The sequence below is a fragment of the Balaenoptera musculus genome, chromosome 12, assembly GCF_009873245.2.
Source record: "Balaenoptera musculus isolate JJ_BM4_2016_0621 chromosome 12, mBalMus1.pri.v3, whole genome shotgun sequence".
Lineage (NCBI taxonomy): Eukaryota > Metazoa > Chordata > Mammalia > Artiodactyla > Balaenopteridae > Balaenoptera > Balaenoptera musculus.
The window spans coordinates 27445082-27462024 of NC_045796.1; the positions used below are offsets into that span (position 1 = coordinate 27445082).

Here is a 16943-nt window from a genome sequence, read left to right on the forward strand (position 1 = left end):
ATCTTAGGCAGTAGAAGTAAGGAAAAGAATAGAGTTTTTGGTTCTTATAAGGCTTGGGTTCACATCTTGCTTCTGTAGCTGCAATAGTTAGCATTCTTACTATCACAAATGACATAAAGTTCTCCTAAAAAAGAAATGTACTGGGGTCATGACTTCCGAGAGCAGAGGTAGTGCCGCCTTCTGGCATGTTTCCAGGGATGTCCACAGGATGTAGGCTTGTTCTTGCTGTCCCCTGGGCTGGGCTTTCCTCTCTGTTGGCCACCAGCACCCAAGCTTGTCCTAAAAAGTCTTCACCTAAATTGAAGGATCTCAGCATTCTCCCTTCCACTTTATTATTTCTCAGTCTTTGTTTTGTATTACTTCCCTTTCTCTTAAAAGTATCCCTCCTTTTTTCCAAGTTGACTTTTCCCCTTCACCTTTGATCCCATCCCATCTGTCTTATCCAAAAATATAGAGACGGTCTCCACTAATTACTTCCGCCTCTTTAAAATCTTAATCTTTCTACTAACGTTCGAGCACACCATCCTAAAACTAAACACCTTTAGCACTTTCAAATCCCCTTCAATTGTTTGATCTCTCGGTTTCCTTATTGAATGTGAAAATCCCTCCTCTGGACCTTAGTGGGTGTTAATCCTCTTCCTTGCTGGAGAATGTCTGTGCTTGTTACCTCCATTTCCTTAGCTCTTACTCAACACCTTTAGTTCTGCTGTGTTCACCTTCCTCATCATGTGGCTTCTTTATAATCCTTGCGGTGGGCTGAAAAATGACCCTCACCCCTAGGCTTCAACATCTATGTCAAAACACAGGAACCAGTGAATGCTACTTTATTTGGAAAATTTGATTGCATATGTGATTAAATTAAGGGTTTTGAGATGAGATGATCCTGGATGGGCCATAAATGCCATTGCAAGGGTCCTTATAAGAGAGAGGCAGAGGATGCTTTGACACCGCAGGCACACATACTACAAGCCGAGGAATGCTTAAAACTTCTAGGTTCTGGAAGAGGCAAGGAACACGTTGTGCCCTAGAGCCTCTGAGGAAGCCTGATCCTGGCCCTGCTGACACCTTGATTTTGAACTTCCAGCCTCCAGAACTGTGAAAGAATAAATTTCTGTTGTTTTAAGGGACCAAGTGTGTGGTAATTTGTTTAAATGGCCACACGAAACTAAATACAGCCCTCTTTTGACATTCTGGACAAAATTATTGACCAAAATGAACATGTCTGAGTAACCAGTACCTAGGTCAGGAAGCAGACCCTCACCAGCTCTCCAGAAGACCCCTGGAGCCCCTCTCAGCCATTGCCCCCCACCAAAGAATCCTCTATTTTGAATATCACATTTATGAACCTAATATGAACAGGATCATAAAGTACCTACTTTTTTGTATCTGGATTCTTTCTTTTAACAATCTGTTTGTGAGATGCATCCATGTTGTCACATAGGGTTATAGATTTTAAAATTCTCATTGCTGTATAGTATCCATTGTCTGTATATAGCACATGGTATTTCTTCTACTGTTGATGGTTTATAAATACTGCTGTTATGAACATTCATTACATGTCTTTTGGTGAACATCTATTTGTGTTTCTGTTGGATATATAATGAAGAAAGGATGTCCTGAGTCAAAGATGCCGTCTCATTTCTTTCTATACTAAGTTGACAATCTCATCTACAATTCTACTTCAACTATCACCCATCATTCTGACTCTTAAATCGCTCAGTCTGATTCTCATCTTTCTGCTTAGATACAAAGTGACAGCTGTCAGATACACACACACACACACACACACACACACACACACACACAATGTTTAGTGTGTCCCAATCCAAAGTCAAGTTACTACCCAAAAAATGGTTCTTCCTCTTGTCATTTATTGTGTTAATGACAGGTCATCAATCTTAAACATTCAAGTTCAAAACAGAATCATTTTTAATTCTTTTTTTGATTATCCTGCATCCACCAAATTTCTAAAGCTTCCCCACCATGATTTCCCCACCATGTTATCTCTATATTAGTTTAGGGGCACATGTCCCTTGAATGACTCCTTAACTTAACTGGTTTCCCACTTTCCAGTCTGTTTTGATACTCATCCATCCACAAATTCTAGGTTTATCTTCACAAAACTTTGATCCTGCTGCACCCCTTCTCAAAACTCATGGACATGGATGGATCACCACTGATTGTAAAGTCAAGTCAGAATTCTTTATGTTGGCTTTCTGTGCCTTCATAATTTGATTTCAACATCATTTCGATGAGTAATTATTCATCTGAGGCTTCATCAGGTGGTATTGAGTTATATATTCGCATTGTCTTCAATAACATGATAAATTGCTCAAAGGGCTTCCTATGAACATTTTTTGTAGTGGCTGCATATAATGACCATATATTGAGAGCTTCCTGTGCTTAGTGCACACGTAACCCTTACAACAGTTTTGTGTCGTAAATACCTGCATTACTATCCTCAATTTACAGTTGAGGAAACCGAAACTCAGAGAATTTAAGGTGTCTAATGTCACCCAGCCAGAAACCTAATTAGGATTCAGACACTGGAAGTCATGAAACAGCTTGCCTGCCTTTTGCATATTCATGACTCCTCTCAAGGCCGCTGGAGATGGGGAAGTTTCCTTTCCAGCTTTTCAGCTCTGTGGTGTGCTTTTCTGAGGCTGCATCTCCTCCTGGCCGAGAGCTGTGGTTCTAGGTCCTGCCACTCTGGGCTGGGCACCTCCTACAGATGTGTGCTCTTTCCCGCTTGCATTCTCTTAAGCTGGGGCATCGTGAACCGAACTCTTGCAGCTATTGCCCAGGCAAGGGGACTTTAGTTCTTACACCACCAATCTTATTTGGTTCTGCTCCCTCCTTCCTTCTTTCCATGTTTCTCTCCTTCCCCTTTCCCCCTTCTTTCTTTCTCTTTTGTTTCTTTTTCCTCTCTAGGCTTCTCCCCTTTTCCCTCCCCGCACCCGCCCCCCTTTGGTAGGTGCAATGGCTCTCAACATTTTTACAAGACCAACCTCTGGAAGTGCAAACCGTCCCTCTGATCACTTACCTCCCAGGCTTCTTTTCAGGTTAAAAAACCCCCCAATACCTCAGTATAATAAACATCAAACAAGCAAATTAGGGCTGGGGTGGGGAGATTATATATATATTTTCTTGAGCAATATATGAATGATTCATGCTTGAATCACTATGCATACATTTATTGGAGTTTAGGGATGAGGAAATTGGGGGCCAAAATCTATTGTTGATACAAATATGTATCATTATACACAGTAGGGTTAACTAAATAACATACAAGAAAATAAAAGGGTGCTGATGAAACTAAATGAGTAGTAATTTAAAGCAGGAATTGCCAAACCATGACCAATTCAAAACAACAATGATGATGGATTATTCTTCTATCCTTCCTGAAAATCTCAGCAATTCTAGCTGTACAATAGGAGTTTTGCAATTTCTCAACATTGTATCCCTGCCAGACTTTAGAAAACTGACTTAGAATCTTCAGGATACTCTCCTGGGGCACTACTTTTAGGCTATGAGTAACATTTTAGTAATTTTCATATTGTAGATTAGTTGTAAACAGCCCTTATTCATTCATAAAAGAAAAATCAATGGAATGCAGGTTATGCTTCCCTTAAGAATTAGGAAGGGATGATCATTTGGGGGTTAGTGTCTGCTCTTTAGAGAATCTCTCTTGGTTCACCCATTAAGGATCCCATTGGGAATTGACATAGTTTTCTATTGTGGTTTTCTGTATTTCTCAACCAAGTCCCAGGTACCCTTCCTTTCCTTGGCTTCTTCCATAATGCCTTTGATGTGCCGGGGGTGCTGTTTGAGGTGCTCCACTTTCTGACTCCATTGCCAGCTGATGCCTCACCCACATAGGTTTCTGTCATCCATCCTACCAGAGAATGGCTCAGGATGTTTGCTGAATTAAACTGGAACTAATGGGTCATTTTGGGGATTAATCCATCATGACTGGATGGGTAGTTCTGTGTGATAACTTGGGAAGTTTCCAGTGATTATGAAACTTTAGAGCACCTTGTAGACTGCAGAACAAGCTGAATCACTACTGGGCTCTTGCTTTGTCATCAGCGATCCTGATGCTTAAGGAAAAAAACTGAATAGATAGAAATAAACATTCGTGTCTTCCTTCAACGCTGCTTTTTACAAGCAGCAGCAGCAGCTCTTGTGAGATATTTAACCAACAGACATGGTTTACCAAGGAAAAATTAAATAGAAAGTAACACAGACCATGAACCACTGCCATTTGCTGACCAAAATGCAATAATGCACAACAGTCTTATGTGATTGTCCTAGAAATTTATTATGCTTTAATAAACTCCTGACAAACCTAATTTGATGCTCCATTTAGAGTTAATTGAGTTGGAACAAGGAAAGAAACTACACCTTATATACAACTGTGAGAGGTTTTAATGTCTTTGCCTATATTTTTGAATGACTGACTTAGCCTTAAATTTTGAAATGTGGCAATTTTACGCACAATATTACCACAAAAACTCAATTAGACGATTATTAAGTGCATTTACTCATGAAATACATTACAGGAGTATATGCATCAGTACCCAAATCTATTTTTGCAATTCATTTTTGTTCTGATCTTTGGAACCTCCATATCCTATAAGTGTAGTATGTGGCTCATTTAAGAATTAAGGGCATGGATTCTCCAGCCAGATTGCCTGGGTTTGAATCCTGGTGCTACCACTTTCAGACTGATTTTGGGCTGACTACTTATACCTTCTCTACCTCAATGTCCTGAGATAATAACATTACCTACCACAAAAGGGGTATTATGAAGATTAAGTGATTTAATATTTGAAAAGCACAGAATGTCTGACACGTGTAATTACTAAATACATGTTTATAAAATAAAGTGGGTAAACTGTACCCCATATAAGTGGGTTTCAAAAATGGTGGAGTATCAGGCATTTATTTAGTTTGTTTTAATTACATCATCTTATGCATTTTTAGCGTGTCTTAGGATGATTTCACAAGGAAAAAATTTTTCACCTGTTTATTTTATTACTTTTGAGAAGATATGCATCAGAGTCAGAAGGTAGCCATAATAAGATAATATTTTCTTTAGTTAGATAATGAAATATTATTGTGTAAAAAAATGCTGTGTAACTAGAAGTCCTAGCCAGTATAACAAGGTAAAACCAAACAACCAACCAGAAAACAAAAACCATGAAAGACATACAGATTGGAAAGGAAGAAAGAAAACCATTTCTAGTTACAGATGATATGATTGTCCATGTAGAAAATCACAAAGCATGTACCAAAAAAAAAAAAATCTCCTTGAACTAATAAGTGAGTTTAGTAAAGCTTCAGGATACAAGGTCAATATACAAAAATCAACCATTTTCATGTACTAACAATGAACAATTGGGATTTGCAATTTTAAAAAGAGTACCATCTACAATAGCACCCCCAAAATGGAACAGGTATAAATTTAACAAAATATGTGTAGGAACTATATGTTGAAAATTACAAAATACTGATGGACAAAGTAATCAAAGAACACCTAAATAAGTGGAGAGATATGCCATATTCATGCACTGAAAGACTCAATATTGTTAAGATGTCAGTTCTCCCTGAAATGATCTATAGTCATCATAATCCTAGTCAAAATTCTGGGAGAAGTTTTTGCAGCTATCAACGGATAGCTCTCAGCTACCAATTGATTCTAAAATTTATACAGGAAAGCAAATTGAAGAACTAAAATAGCTACAACAATTTTGAAAACAGAAGAGTTGGAGGACTCACACTGCCTGATTCCAGTACCTACCATAAAGCTACAGGAGACAAAACAGTGTACATAGCACACACGGTCCCCAACTTACAACAGTTCAATTTACGATATTTGGACTTTATGGTGGTGCAAAAATGATACCCATTCAGTAGAAACCATAATTCAAAATTTTGAATTTTGATCTTTTCCCGGGCTAGTGGTACAGTCCTCTGTTGTGATGCTGGGCAGTGACAGCGAGCTGAAGCTCCCAGTCAGCCAGGCAATCAGGAGGTGAAACAACCGATACGCTTACAACCATTCTGTTTTCACTTTCAGTACACTATTCAATAAATTATATGAGATATTCAGCCCTTTATTATAAAATAGGCTTTGTGCTAGATGATTTTGCCCAACTATAGGCTAATGTAAGTGTTCTGAGCACATTGAAGGTAGGCTAGGCTAAGCTATGATGTTCGATAGTTTAAGCGTATTAAATGTATTTCAATTTACAGTACTTTCAACTTACTGTGGGTTTATCTGGACATAACCCCATTGTAAGTCGAGGAACATCTGTATTGGCAAAAGGTAGACACACAGATCAATGGAATGGAATAGAAAATCCAAAACTTTTTGGAAGAGAAAATCAAAATGGATCATAAACTTAAATGTAAAATGTAAAAGCTATAAAACTTTCAGGAGAAAACAAAGGAGAAAACTTTTGTGCCTTGGGTTAGGCAAAGATTTTTTTGAGATACCACACCTAAAGCACAATCCACAATAGAAAAAAAATTTGATAAATTGGGCTTAAAGTTAAAAACTTCTGCTCTCCTAAAGACACTTAACAGAATGAAGAGGTAAGTCACAAACTGGGAGAAAGTATTTGTAAATCACATATCTGACAAAGGAAACATATCCAGATAATATAAAAACACACAAAACCCACAGTAAGAAAACAAACTCAACAATAAAAAAATGGGCACTTGCTTTGAACACTTTACAAAGCAGATGAAAGAGTAAATTTTCCTCTATGGAAATTAAGAAAAAATTAAGAAAAAATACAAATACATTAGAACAAATCACTTATCTGAATTTGAGGTAGGAAAAATGCCTGTCTTCTTCTGAGTTATCATATGGTATTATGGTATTTTAAAATTACTATACAATTAAGCATTTTTAATGTTCTATATTGCATCCCCAAATGGGTCTGTTCCTGTTTAGATGTTTAGATCTAGTGAATACACCTTAGTTTGCTTTTACCATTTATTTTAAATGTCTCATTTCTCTCTTCATCTGAAAGCCTTCAGCAGCGTTTGTATTTTGTTTTAGCAACAAATTCCACGAGTCAGTTCTCTGGAAAGAACCCATTTCCCCCCTCTTGTCACTACTTTAACTTAGCATTTTTCTTAGTATGTCTCTCATTTATTTTTCATCGACAGCTGTTTTATTTGGTTTCTCTCAGCCGCATTGTATGCCTTCTCTTGATTTTAAAGCGGCATCGCTGACTGTGAGTGGCTGGCATCTGTGGGAGGAGCAAGCCGTGTGGGCGCAGGAGGCAGATGGGGCGTGTGGGTGGGATGCAGTGACTCAGTTTGTTCGGGTGTTGATTTTTGATGTGTAAATGGTAAGGACCCCAAAAGAAAGCTCTCCATTTGTATTAAAGAGCCCTGAAGTCATGGTTAGCCTTGAAAACATCTTTTGAAGCTCCTGTGACCTGTCCTCCCCTTTTATAACCTCACTCAATCTTCTAGGTCTTTAGCCTCCATTTGATCTGATTTATTTCTCCTTCACAGAATGCAGACTCTAATTTCACATTCATTAGATAAGGCCGACTGTCTCAAACAGCTTCTCGAGGGTCTGTGTCCCTTTTATAAAAGTGCTGCACTTTGGTTTTACATTCAGTCACACGGGGCTTCAATGTTCTTTGTGTATTTTGGTGGGTTCCTAAATTACAAAAGTAATCAATGTTCATAATAGAAATTGTGAAAGACGTAGAAAGTATAAAGAGGAAAAGGTAATTCATAATTCCATCACACAGCTATTATTGCAGTTTACATTTTGGTATACAACTTTCCAAAACTTTTATTCATGTGCATATATACACATAGAATATATATAATAATCTATTCATTATAATGTATACATTATATTTTAATGTGTATGCTATACATTATAATGTATATATTTTAATATTTTTCCTTAATATAGCTTGAATTTACCCCAATATTAAATGTTCTCCTATAATATAGTTTTCAATGGCTCTATAATGTGCCATTAATTGAATTTATCAGTGTGTGTGTGTGTGTGTGTGTGTGTGTGTGTGTTTCGCCATTTTTCTACTGATGGATATTTAGGCATTTTCCATTGTTACTACAAAAATAATATTTCAGTGGATATACTTACAAGTAAATCTGCCACATGTATAGGAATTTTCACAGGATAAATTCTTAGGAATGGAATTATTGAGTCAAAGAATGTGCATAATTTTAAGGACTCAAGTCTCCTAAAATGTTTACACTTCCCCACAGCATATAAGAGTATCATTTCTTTGCATCTCCATTGGGTATTTTGAAATATCTTAGGCCACTTGTTAGGGAAAAAACTTGACACTTTATTATTCGTTTAATGTGCATTTATTAGTAGTGAGATGTAGAATATTTTTATATGTTTACTTACCATTTTAGTTATACTTTTGTGATTTTACCTGCCTATGTCCATAGCCTAATTTTCTATTGTAATGTTCTTATTTGTTTTAAATTGACCAATCGAGATAATTTATAAAGATAGTAACCTTTCATATGTCACGTATTGCACATATTTTAAACAAGTTAGCATCATCTGTTAAATTTGCTGTATGTTAACATTTTCATTTTAATTGTGAGTAGGATCTGTTTAACTATTACATTTTCCAGAAGCTTATTACGATTATAAAGGAAGCTCTTGGTTTTCATAATTTTGCGTCTTGACACCTTGCTAAATTGTATTATTACTCATAGTGGTTGTTTAATTGATTTTACTGGGTTTTTTTGGTTGGTAATTGTAACATCTGCAAGTAATGATAATTAAGTATTTTATTTTATAGAATTACGTTTCCATACTTTGTGAAATCTTATTGCATTAGTTAGGATTTTCAGAAAGTGTACTAGTAGTGAGAATAGTTGACAGCCTTGTCTTTTTCCTGATTTTCATGGGAATACCTGTAAGCACAAAGTTCGCAGTTGTTATGAAATGTATATTATTCTTCACTTTAAAGAAGTACCCTTATATTTTCAGTTTGCCGTTATTTTTAATGAGAAATGGAAGTGGATTTTGAATTTTAGTTAAAGTATCAATACTTGGGGCATCTTTGGGAATGCTGATGATTTTTTTTCCATTGAGCCATCCTTGCATTCCCAACATAAATTTTAAACCCATGATCTAGTGGTCTTGTAGTATAATGCTTGGTGCATTTTGCTCAGTTTTCTTTCATGTTTTTGTCTGTATACATAAATGAGTTTGAGACTAATCTGAATTTTATTTTTGGGACACTGTCAAATTTTGGTATCAAGTTTATGCCACCCTGGTGTTAGTCATCTATGAGCTTTGGAAGAACTTGTATCTGTGGTTATATTCTCCTTCTTAGTCATAATTTCTATACCTTTGATTTCTCTTTTTCTTGATTATACTTGCTAAGGACTTGCTAGATATTAATTATTATAAAATACAGCTCTGAATTGAGTCATCATCTTACCTGTTTGCTTTTATAAATCTCATTTTACATTTATTACTTCCTTCTGTTTCCCATGGATCTGCTTCTGGAACCTTTGTTAACTTGTTTTCAGTGTTGAGATTTAACAGAGAGAGTAAGTCCTGCTTCCCACCATTGCAGACTCTCCTTAGTTTCCAGTAATTATATGACCCCCTTCTTGTTTTAAAAGTGCAGTTTTGCTGCAGTTTGTAAAACCACTTCTGATAGACCTGCTAATTAAAAAGTCAGTGGTAAATGAAGAGGGAAAGTCCCTATCATTTCCTCATTTCCTCTTTGAATACTAAGTAACTGAAACCGAAAAGTGCTTACTGGGCATTATTTAGGTGTCATCTTTTGGAGGACTTTGTTTTCTGTTTGCAGATATTGCCGTGGTGGAGATGAGTGATGCCTTCCGGCAGCCGTCTTTATTTTACCACCTTGGAGTGAGAGAAAGTTTCAGCATGGCCAACAACATCATCCTCTACTGTGATACTAATTCAGACTCTCTGCAGTCACTGAAGGTACCTCACTTGTTTACTAAATATTTACTCTAGGCACCAGAGTTTTAGGGATAACTCTCCGTCATCCAAAAAAAAATTCACGTAGTGTATGTTTATGAAAGGATGTTTTTTGTTAGTCCAATAAGTATGTAACAGTGACGAATTACATTGTGAGGTTTATCTGGAATTCAATGTGGAAATTTGAAGATACACAGATAGGGGAAAGACTTGGTGTTGATTTCTGAGCTCCGATCGGAGTTGCAGTTGAGGAGACTGTTGTTAATAGAAAGTTGTCAGTATACACACTGGAGAAGGAAGAGGAGATTGCATAAGGTATAGACAGCCCTCGTGCTGTGTCACCATTGGGGGTTTCATTGGGCACACCCGTCTCCAACTAGAAATACACTGCCTACTGAAAGTACTCTGAGTAGAAATTCTCTATCACCAAAAATTGCCATCCTCTTTTGCTGGGATATGATTTCAATTAAAGTGGGAAAAGGGGAAGGAAAAGTTACCGTATTTGTCTGCAAAATTCAGCATGTCTCATGGCGTTCTCTTCATTATAGGAACTTAATTATAGGAGGGTATTTCCTCCATCCAAAAAGATTGCCTAAAATGCTTTTGCAAGGCCAAGTGATTTTACACTGTGTGATTCTTTGAAAAGCATCTAACAGTTCAGCACATAACTCATGCTGAACCTGATATCATTCATTTCCTTTGTGAAACTTCCATCTACCTCTTTGTGGCTTTTTCTCATCTATACTTTCAAGTTTCCAAATCAAAGCCAACCTTGGAACGTGGAGTCCTAAAACCCAGAGCCATACTTCTAATAGCTTAGGAATTGGTAATATGAAGATCTCTAACCCAAAATCCAAGCCAAAAAAATTTAATAGTATTTTGCTTTTATCTGAATATCTGAAGCTTATATTACTTTCTCCAAAAAATCTGCAGAGTGTCATTTAGCAAATACCTTTACTGCATACCAGGCATTGTGCTGGGGATTGATAGGCTATCCCTTTCCAGAATACTCTGAAATAGTACTAAGAGATTTTCCCCAACTCCGTCTAAATCTATTTTTCACCTGGAACAATTCTTTAAGCAATCCCTACTTAATTTTGCCCCAGATGTACCCCTTTAATTAATGTATCATACATTTCATGATGGTGTATTTTTAATTAAACATTTTGATTTGGTACTATTTACAACATATATTAGCAGTTGATGAAGAGATTATTTTATTTACTCTGTATTCTGCTATTTTATTTTCTTTACATTAAGTTTATTTTCAGCAGGCAGTGTTGTGTTGGACATTTTTCACACTACACTATTTTTATTCTTGTCCTACTGGTATCTGGAGATTTAATTTTATAGCCATCCTTTCCTGAGGAAATTTTTTTTAATTACATTTGAGAGAAAGAGATAAAGCTAATCTTATCAGAAATTTGTGTGGGACAAATAAACTGATTTATTTAATTGCTTTCAGCCAGCCTTTGTATAGAAGCGTTATTGGTATTTGAATAAAACAGTTCTTTAAAGAGGCTTGTCTATCTAAAATATACTCATTTATCTTGTACATAATCGCTGCTTGTTACTGAGCACTTACTATGTGCTAGGTATTAGTGCATAGTGCTTTACCTACATACATATTCACATTTAATTCTTAAAACATCCCTGTGGGGTATATATTCTTTTTTTTTTTTAATAAATTTATTTGTTTGTTTGTTTGTTTATTTATTTATTTATGGTTGCGTTGGGTCCTTGTTGCTGCATGCGGGCTTTCTCTAGTTGTGGTGAGCAGGGGCTACTCTTTGTTGTGGTGCGCGGGCTTCTCACTGTGGTGGCTTCTCTTGTTGCAGAGCATGGGCTCTGGGCGCGCAGGCTTCAGTAATTGTGGCTCGTGGGCTCTAGAGCGCAGGCTCAGTAGTTGTGGCACACGGGCTTAGTTGCTCCACAGCATGTGGGATCTTCCTGGACCAGGGATCAAACCTGTGTCCCCTGCATTGGCAGGCGGATTCTTAACCATTGCGCCACCAGGGAAGTCCCTGGGGTATATATTCTATCACCAAATTATAAGATTGCAAACTGAGACTCTAACAAATTCAATCACTTGCCAAAGGTGATATGGAAAATTTGGGACCAGGTCTGCCTGACTCCAAGGCCTGTTCCCCTTAACCACTAAACTTGATTGCAGTTACTTTTAGTTAGAAGGATATCAGACATTCCTGCTAAGTGTGTTCATTTAGAAAAACCCATCAAGCATACGTCCTGAGTTGTTCCACGCAACATCCATCCCTTCTTTTGTCTTCCTCCTTCCATTGACTGTATGTTATTGACTGTATTCCCTAAGCTTTTGCCACTTTCTTATTTAGTTTGTTCCTGGCCCAAATAGGTATCTGGTTGCAGAGGACAAAGTTCTGGGGTAGAAAGTGTTTTTTTTTCAGTCTCTGAGCATGGAAGTTCCTCGTGTTCTTTCTGAGGAAAGTCTCTGTGTGTGTGTGTGTGTGTGTGTGTGTGTATTTTTAATTTTTAAAATTTATTTCTGTTGCAGGTAGTTATATGTGTAACTGTTACCCCTGCCATCTACCAACAGAAAGGAAAACTGCTGTGAAATAAGGCAGAACAAGAGATATTTATAAATAATATATTATGTATGGATTAACCAAATAAAAACGAAGCATCTCCTTATTTTCACAGGGCAAAGACAGAATGAGAATGTTATTCTTATCACATATCTAACTTCACTTAGGCTGATTCTTTGGGCATCTAGAAAGTACAGTTGCACCAGTTTTATTTTCATCTACTGCTCTTTGTTGAAGAGAACAGTTTTCCTTTGGCAGCAAATTCTTAGGAAGAAATCATAGGAAAAAATTTTTTAAGTTTAAGCTTCTGAAAAATAATTGTTAGGAACCATATAAGTACTTAAAATCTATATCTGAGTTTTCATATGAAAGCATATTTAGAATCTAATCAAATCATGTACTTGCAATAGGATTCGTAGTCATTTTAAATTACAGGTACTCTCTTATTGTAGCAAGAAATATTTAATTTTCTTCAAAAAAAAAGATCATCGTTGCACTTTGAGAAAGGGAAATTGATAGATATTCTTTTTTTTCTTAGCATTGTAATAAGAATGTTCACAATTTTCTCTAGATAAGTATCATGAAAACTTTTTATGTGCCTATTAATGAGACTCTTAATGCTGAGATTTACATTTGCTTGAAAATAAGAAATTGCTGGGAACAATTGTTTTCTGATTTATTTCGTGCATCAGAGAAATTACCAGATCTTCCCTTGGGGTCTCTCGGTAAACGAGACAGTAGGTCTGGACACCATTGGCCAGTAAGTTGTTGGGCCGATACACAGAATGTGTCTGTCATCAGAAAGGGCTTGGGAGAAATGAATGGCTGTTGTGTAGAGTGAGGAAGTTGTTTTAATGAACCATTTCTTCTATCATCAGAAATTCCTTTACAACAACAGCTCTCAACTCTAATTCTTGTGATTCTTCCCCCTTTTCCCTTGTTTAGCTCCCTCTCTTTTTTCTAGGCTACTCTCCACTCACATTAAATAATGTTTCGTATAAAAACAATGCAAAACAAAACAAGGAAATACCACTTAAAAGCCAACAATTAAAAGCCCTTATTATACCAATGGCAAGGCTGTGGAGAGTGGGAAACATATGCATTGCTGGTGGGAGAGTATGTTGGCACTACCTTTTGAAGATCAATTTGGCAATAGCTTATAGTATCAAATGAGCGTATCACCAAGAGTCAGCAGTTCTGTCTCTAGATGTATACTGTAAAAAAAAATCTTTGGCATGCATAAGGAGATATAATCAAGAATGTTTACGTTAACATTGTTTGTAATAACCTCTCCCCCAGAGGAATTGGTAAATATCTATCAACAGAAGAATGAATAAATACTTTCTGGTATAGTCATTTAATGGAATCTTATAGAGCACTTAAAATGAATTAACTAGAACTTTCTGTACCACTATCAATATATCTCATAAACAGTGTTGAGGGAAAAAAAATTATAGAAGCTTGTGTACAGTATGGTGCCATCTATACAAAATGTAATGACATGCAAGACAATTTTTTTATCATTTATATTATAAAAGGATAGAAGTATGTATGGGAATTATAAATAAATTAAGAATAGTTACCTCTTTGAAGGATAGGAGTGGAATAGAATTGAGAGGGGATGACAGGAGTCTTCAACTATATGTGTAATATTATATTTCTAAGACTAGGTGGTATATGCATGGGTGTGTGAATAAGTTTTGTTTATTTTAAATTTTTTAAATTGAAGTATAATTAACTTACAATATTGTATTAATTTCAGGTGTACAACATAGTAATGATCACCATAAGTCTAGCTACCATCTGTCACTATACAAAGTACATTACAGTGTTATTGACTGTATTCCCTATGCTGTATACTACATCCGCATGACTTATTTATTTTATAACTGGAAGTTTGTACTGCTTAATCCTGTTTACCTATTTTCCCCATCTTCACACGCCCGTCCCCTCTGGCAACCATCAGTTTGTTGTCTGTATCTATCAGTCTGTTTCTGTTTTGTCTTGTTTGTTTGCCTGTTTTATTTTTTAATTCTGCACATAAATGAAATCATATGGTACTTGTCTTTCTCTGTATGACTTATTTTACTCAGCATAAATATTCTCTAACTCCATCCATGTTGTTGCAAATGGCACGATTTCATTCTTTTTAGGGCTGAGTAGTATTCCATTGTACATATATAAACATATATATGTACCACATCTTCTTTATCTGTTCATCTATTGATAGACATTTAGATTCTATATCTTGTTTCTATATCTTGGCTATTGGAAATAATGCTGCAGTGAACATGGGGGCGCATATATCTCTTCAAATTAGTTTTCATTTTCTTCAGATAAACACCTAGAAGTGGAATTGCTGGATCATATGGTAGTTCTTTCGAGGAACCTCTATACTGTTTCCACAGAAGCTACACCAATTTACATTCCTGCCAACGGTGAATGAGGGTTGCTTTTTCTCCACATCCTTGCCAACACTTTGTTGTCTTTTGATGATAGCCATTCTGACAGGTCTGAGGTGGTATCTCATTGTAGTTTTGATTTGCATTTACCTGATGATTAGTGATGTTGAGCATCTTTTCATGTGCTTGTTGACTATCTGTATGTCTTCTTTTCAAAAATGTCTATTCAGATCTTCTGCCCATTTTTTAATTGGGTTTTTTAATATTGAGTTGTATGAGTTCTTTATGTATTTTGGATATTAATCGCTTATTAGGTATATCGTTTGCAATTATCTTCTCCCATTTAGTAGGTTAACTTTTTGTTTTGTTGGTGGTTTTCTTTGCTGTGCTAAAGGAGTGTATGATTAAGTTTTATATTTTTATATACTTGAAATATTTCATAATTAACCTTTTTTAATGAAAAAGTTGTTATACTCTGTTATTTCCTATAGCCATCAGGATAATTTACATATATTTTGGGCATTTGAATCTCAAAATATTTTTTTAGTTTCTTTTTTCTAATGTTCTAGCTGTGGTTAGAAAGCCTCACATGCATTTGGATCTTTCTTTCTGCACTAGGATAGGCTTTATTCCCATTTTATCCATTGCAGAATAAATGTTTGTCTAGAGATTGATGTATACATCAGTTAGTGGTGACACAGCTTGTGTTGAAGCTTAATGATTATGTGAGATTATTCCTTATTCAAGAAATTTAGTTGTATTTTTCTCTGTAACCATTGCTTTTTTTTTTTTAAATTGGTCCAGGGATCCTTTATGTATTTATTTATTTTGGCTGCGTTGGGTCTTTGTTGCTGCACGTGGGCTTTCTCTAGTTGCAGCAGTGAGCAGGGGCTACTCTTTGTTGCAGTGCGCGGACTTCTTGTTGTGGTGGCTTCTCTTATTGCAGAGCATGGGCTCTAGGCGTGCGGGCTTCAGTAGTTGTGGCACACGGGCTTAGTTGCTCTGCGGCATGTGGGATCTTCCCAGACCAGGGATCGAGCTTGTGTCCCCTGCATTGGCAGGCAGATTCTTATCCACTGCACCACCAGGGAAGTCCCTATAACCATTGCTTGAAAAGTCACTTTCCAGATGGGATTTGCTTTCATAAACTGTTCTCTACAGCAGTCTATCTACATGCTTAATCCTTCACGATCTCACTGAATATAGTACCTGCACGAGATATTTGTACACCCATGTTCATAACAGCATTACTTACAATAGCCAAAAGATGGAAGCAACTTAAATGTCCATCAGTGGATGAATGGATAAAACAAAATGTGGTATACACATACAATGGAACATTACTCAGCCTTAAAAAGGAAGGAAATTCTGACACATGCTACAACGTGGATGAACCTTGAGAACTACCATAGTTGCTCATTCAAACAGTTCCATGGTACCTAGACCCATGATATATATCTGTAGATACAGAGACACCCAGTCTCCTTTAGTGCTTCTATATGAGAAATTGGACATTGTCTGTTTTTCTGGTAATCATTCATTTCCACCTGAGCAAATGGTTATAGTTTTGCAAAGAGCAGGCAGTGATGTCCATGTTGTAAATTTTGATGATTACACCAGTTTCTAGTAAATTGGTGAGGAGCTCAAGGTAATTTTTGTTATAAATACCTTGAACGTAAGTTAAATTTTTACATGTATTTGGCAAATTTGCTCAGATTCTAGAGTGTTCTTAAACCCATAAAACTTTTTTTTTTCCTCTTACACCACTGCTTCCTTTTCTTAAAGTTTTATCTCCCTTACCAAGATAAATAACTAAGATGAGTTTAGCTTTAGATTGAATTGCGTATGAAATTAAAATTTGTTATTTTCCCAAAGGTTTATGATTCTTTAGTTTAATAATGAATTTTTACTGCATTCTTTTCAAAAAGCACTCTAAAATAGCACTTAACTTAGTCAGTGGTACAAAGTACACAGTAAGTATTAGGGAAAAAA

At 36.2% G+C, this 16943-nt stretch overlaps 1 protein-coding gene across 4 annotated transcripts in view; it reads left to right on the forward strand.

Annotated features, from left to right (window-relative positions):
* Window positions 1–16943, forward strand: part of MAP3K5 (mitogen-activated protein kinase kinase kinase 5) — a 227139-nt gene that overhangs the window by 56461 nt on the left and 153735 nt on the right. For 3 of the 4 annotated variants that reach the window (XM_036871441.1, XM_036871443.1, XM_036871442.1), the window contains exon 2: window positions 9852–9991. The exons of the other annotated variant lie outside the window; for it this stretch is intronic. In XM_036871441.1, the coding sequence (XP_036727336.1) occupies window positions 9852–9991 (140 nt within the window). The remainder of the gene's footprint in view (window positions 1–9851; window positions 9992–16943) is intronic. 4 annotated transcript variants of the gene reach the window in all.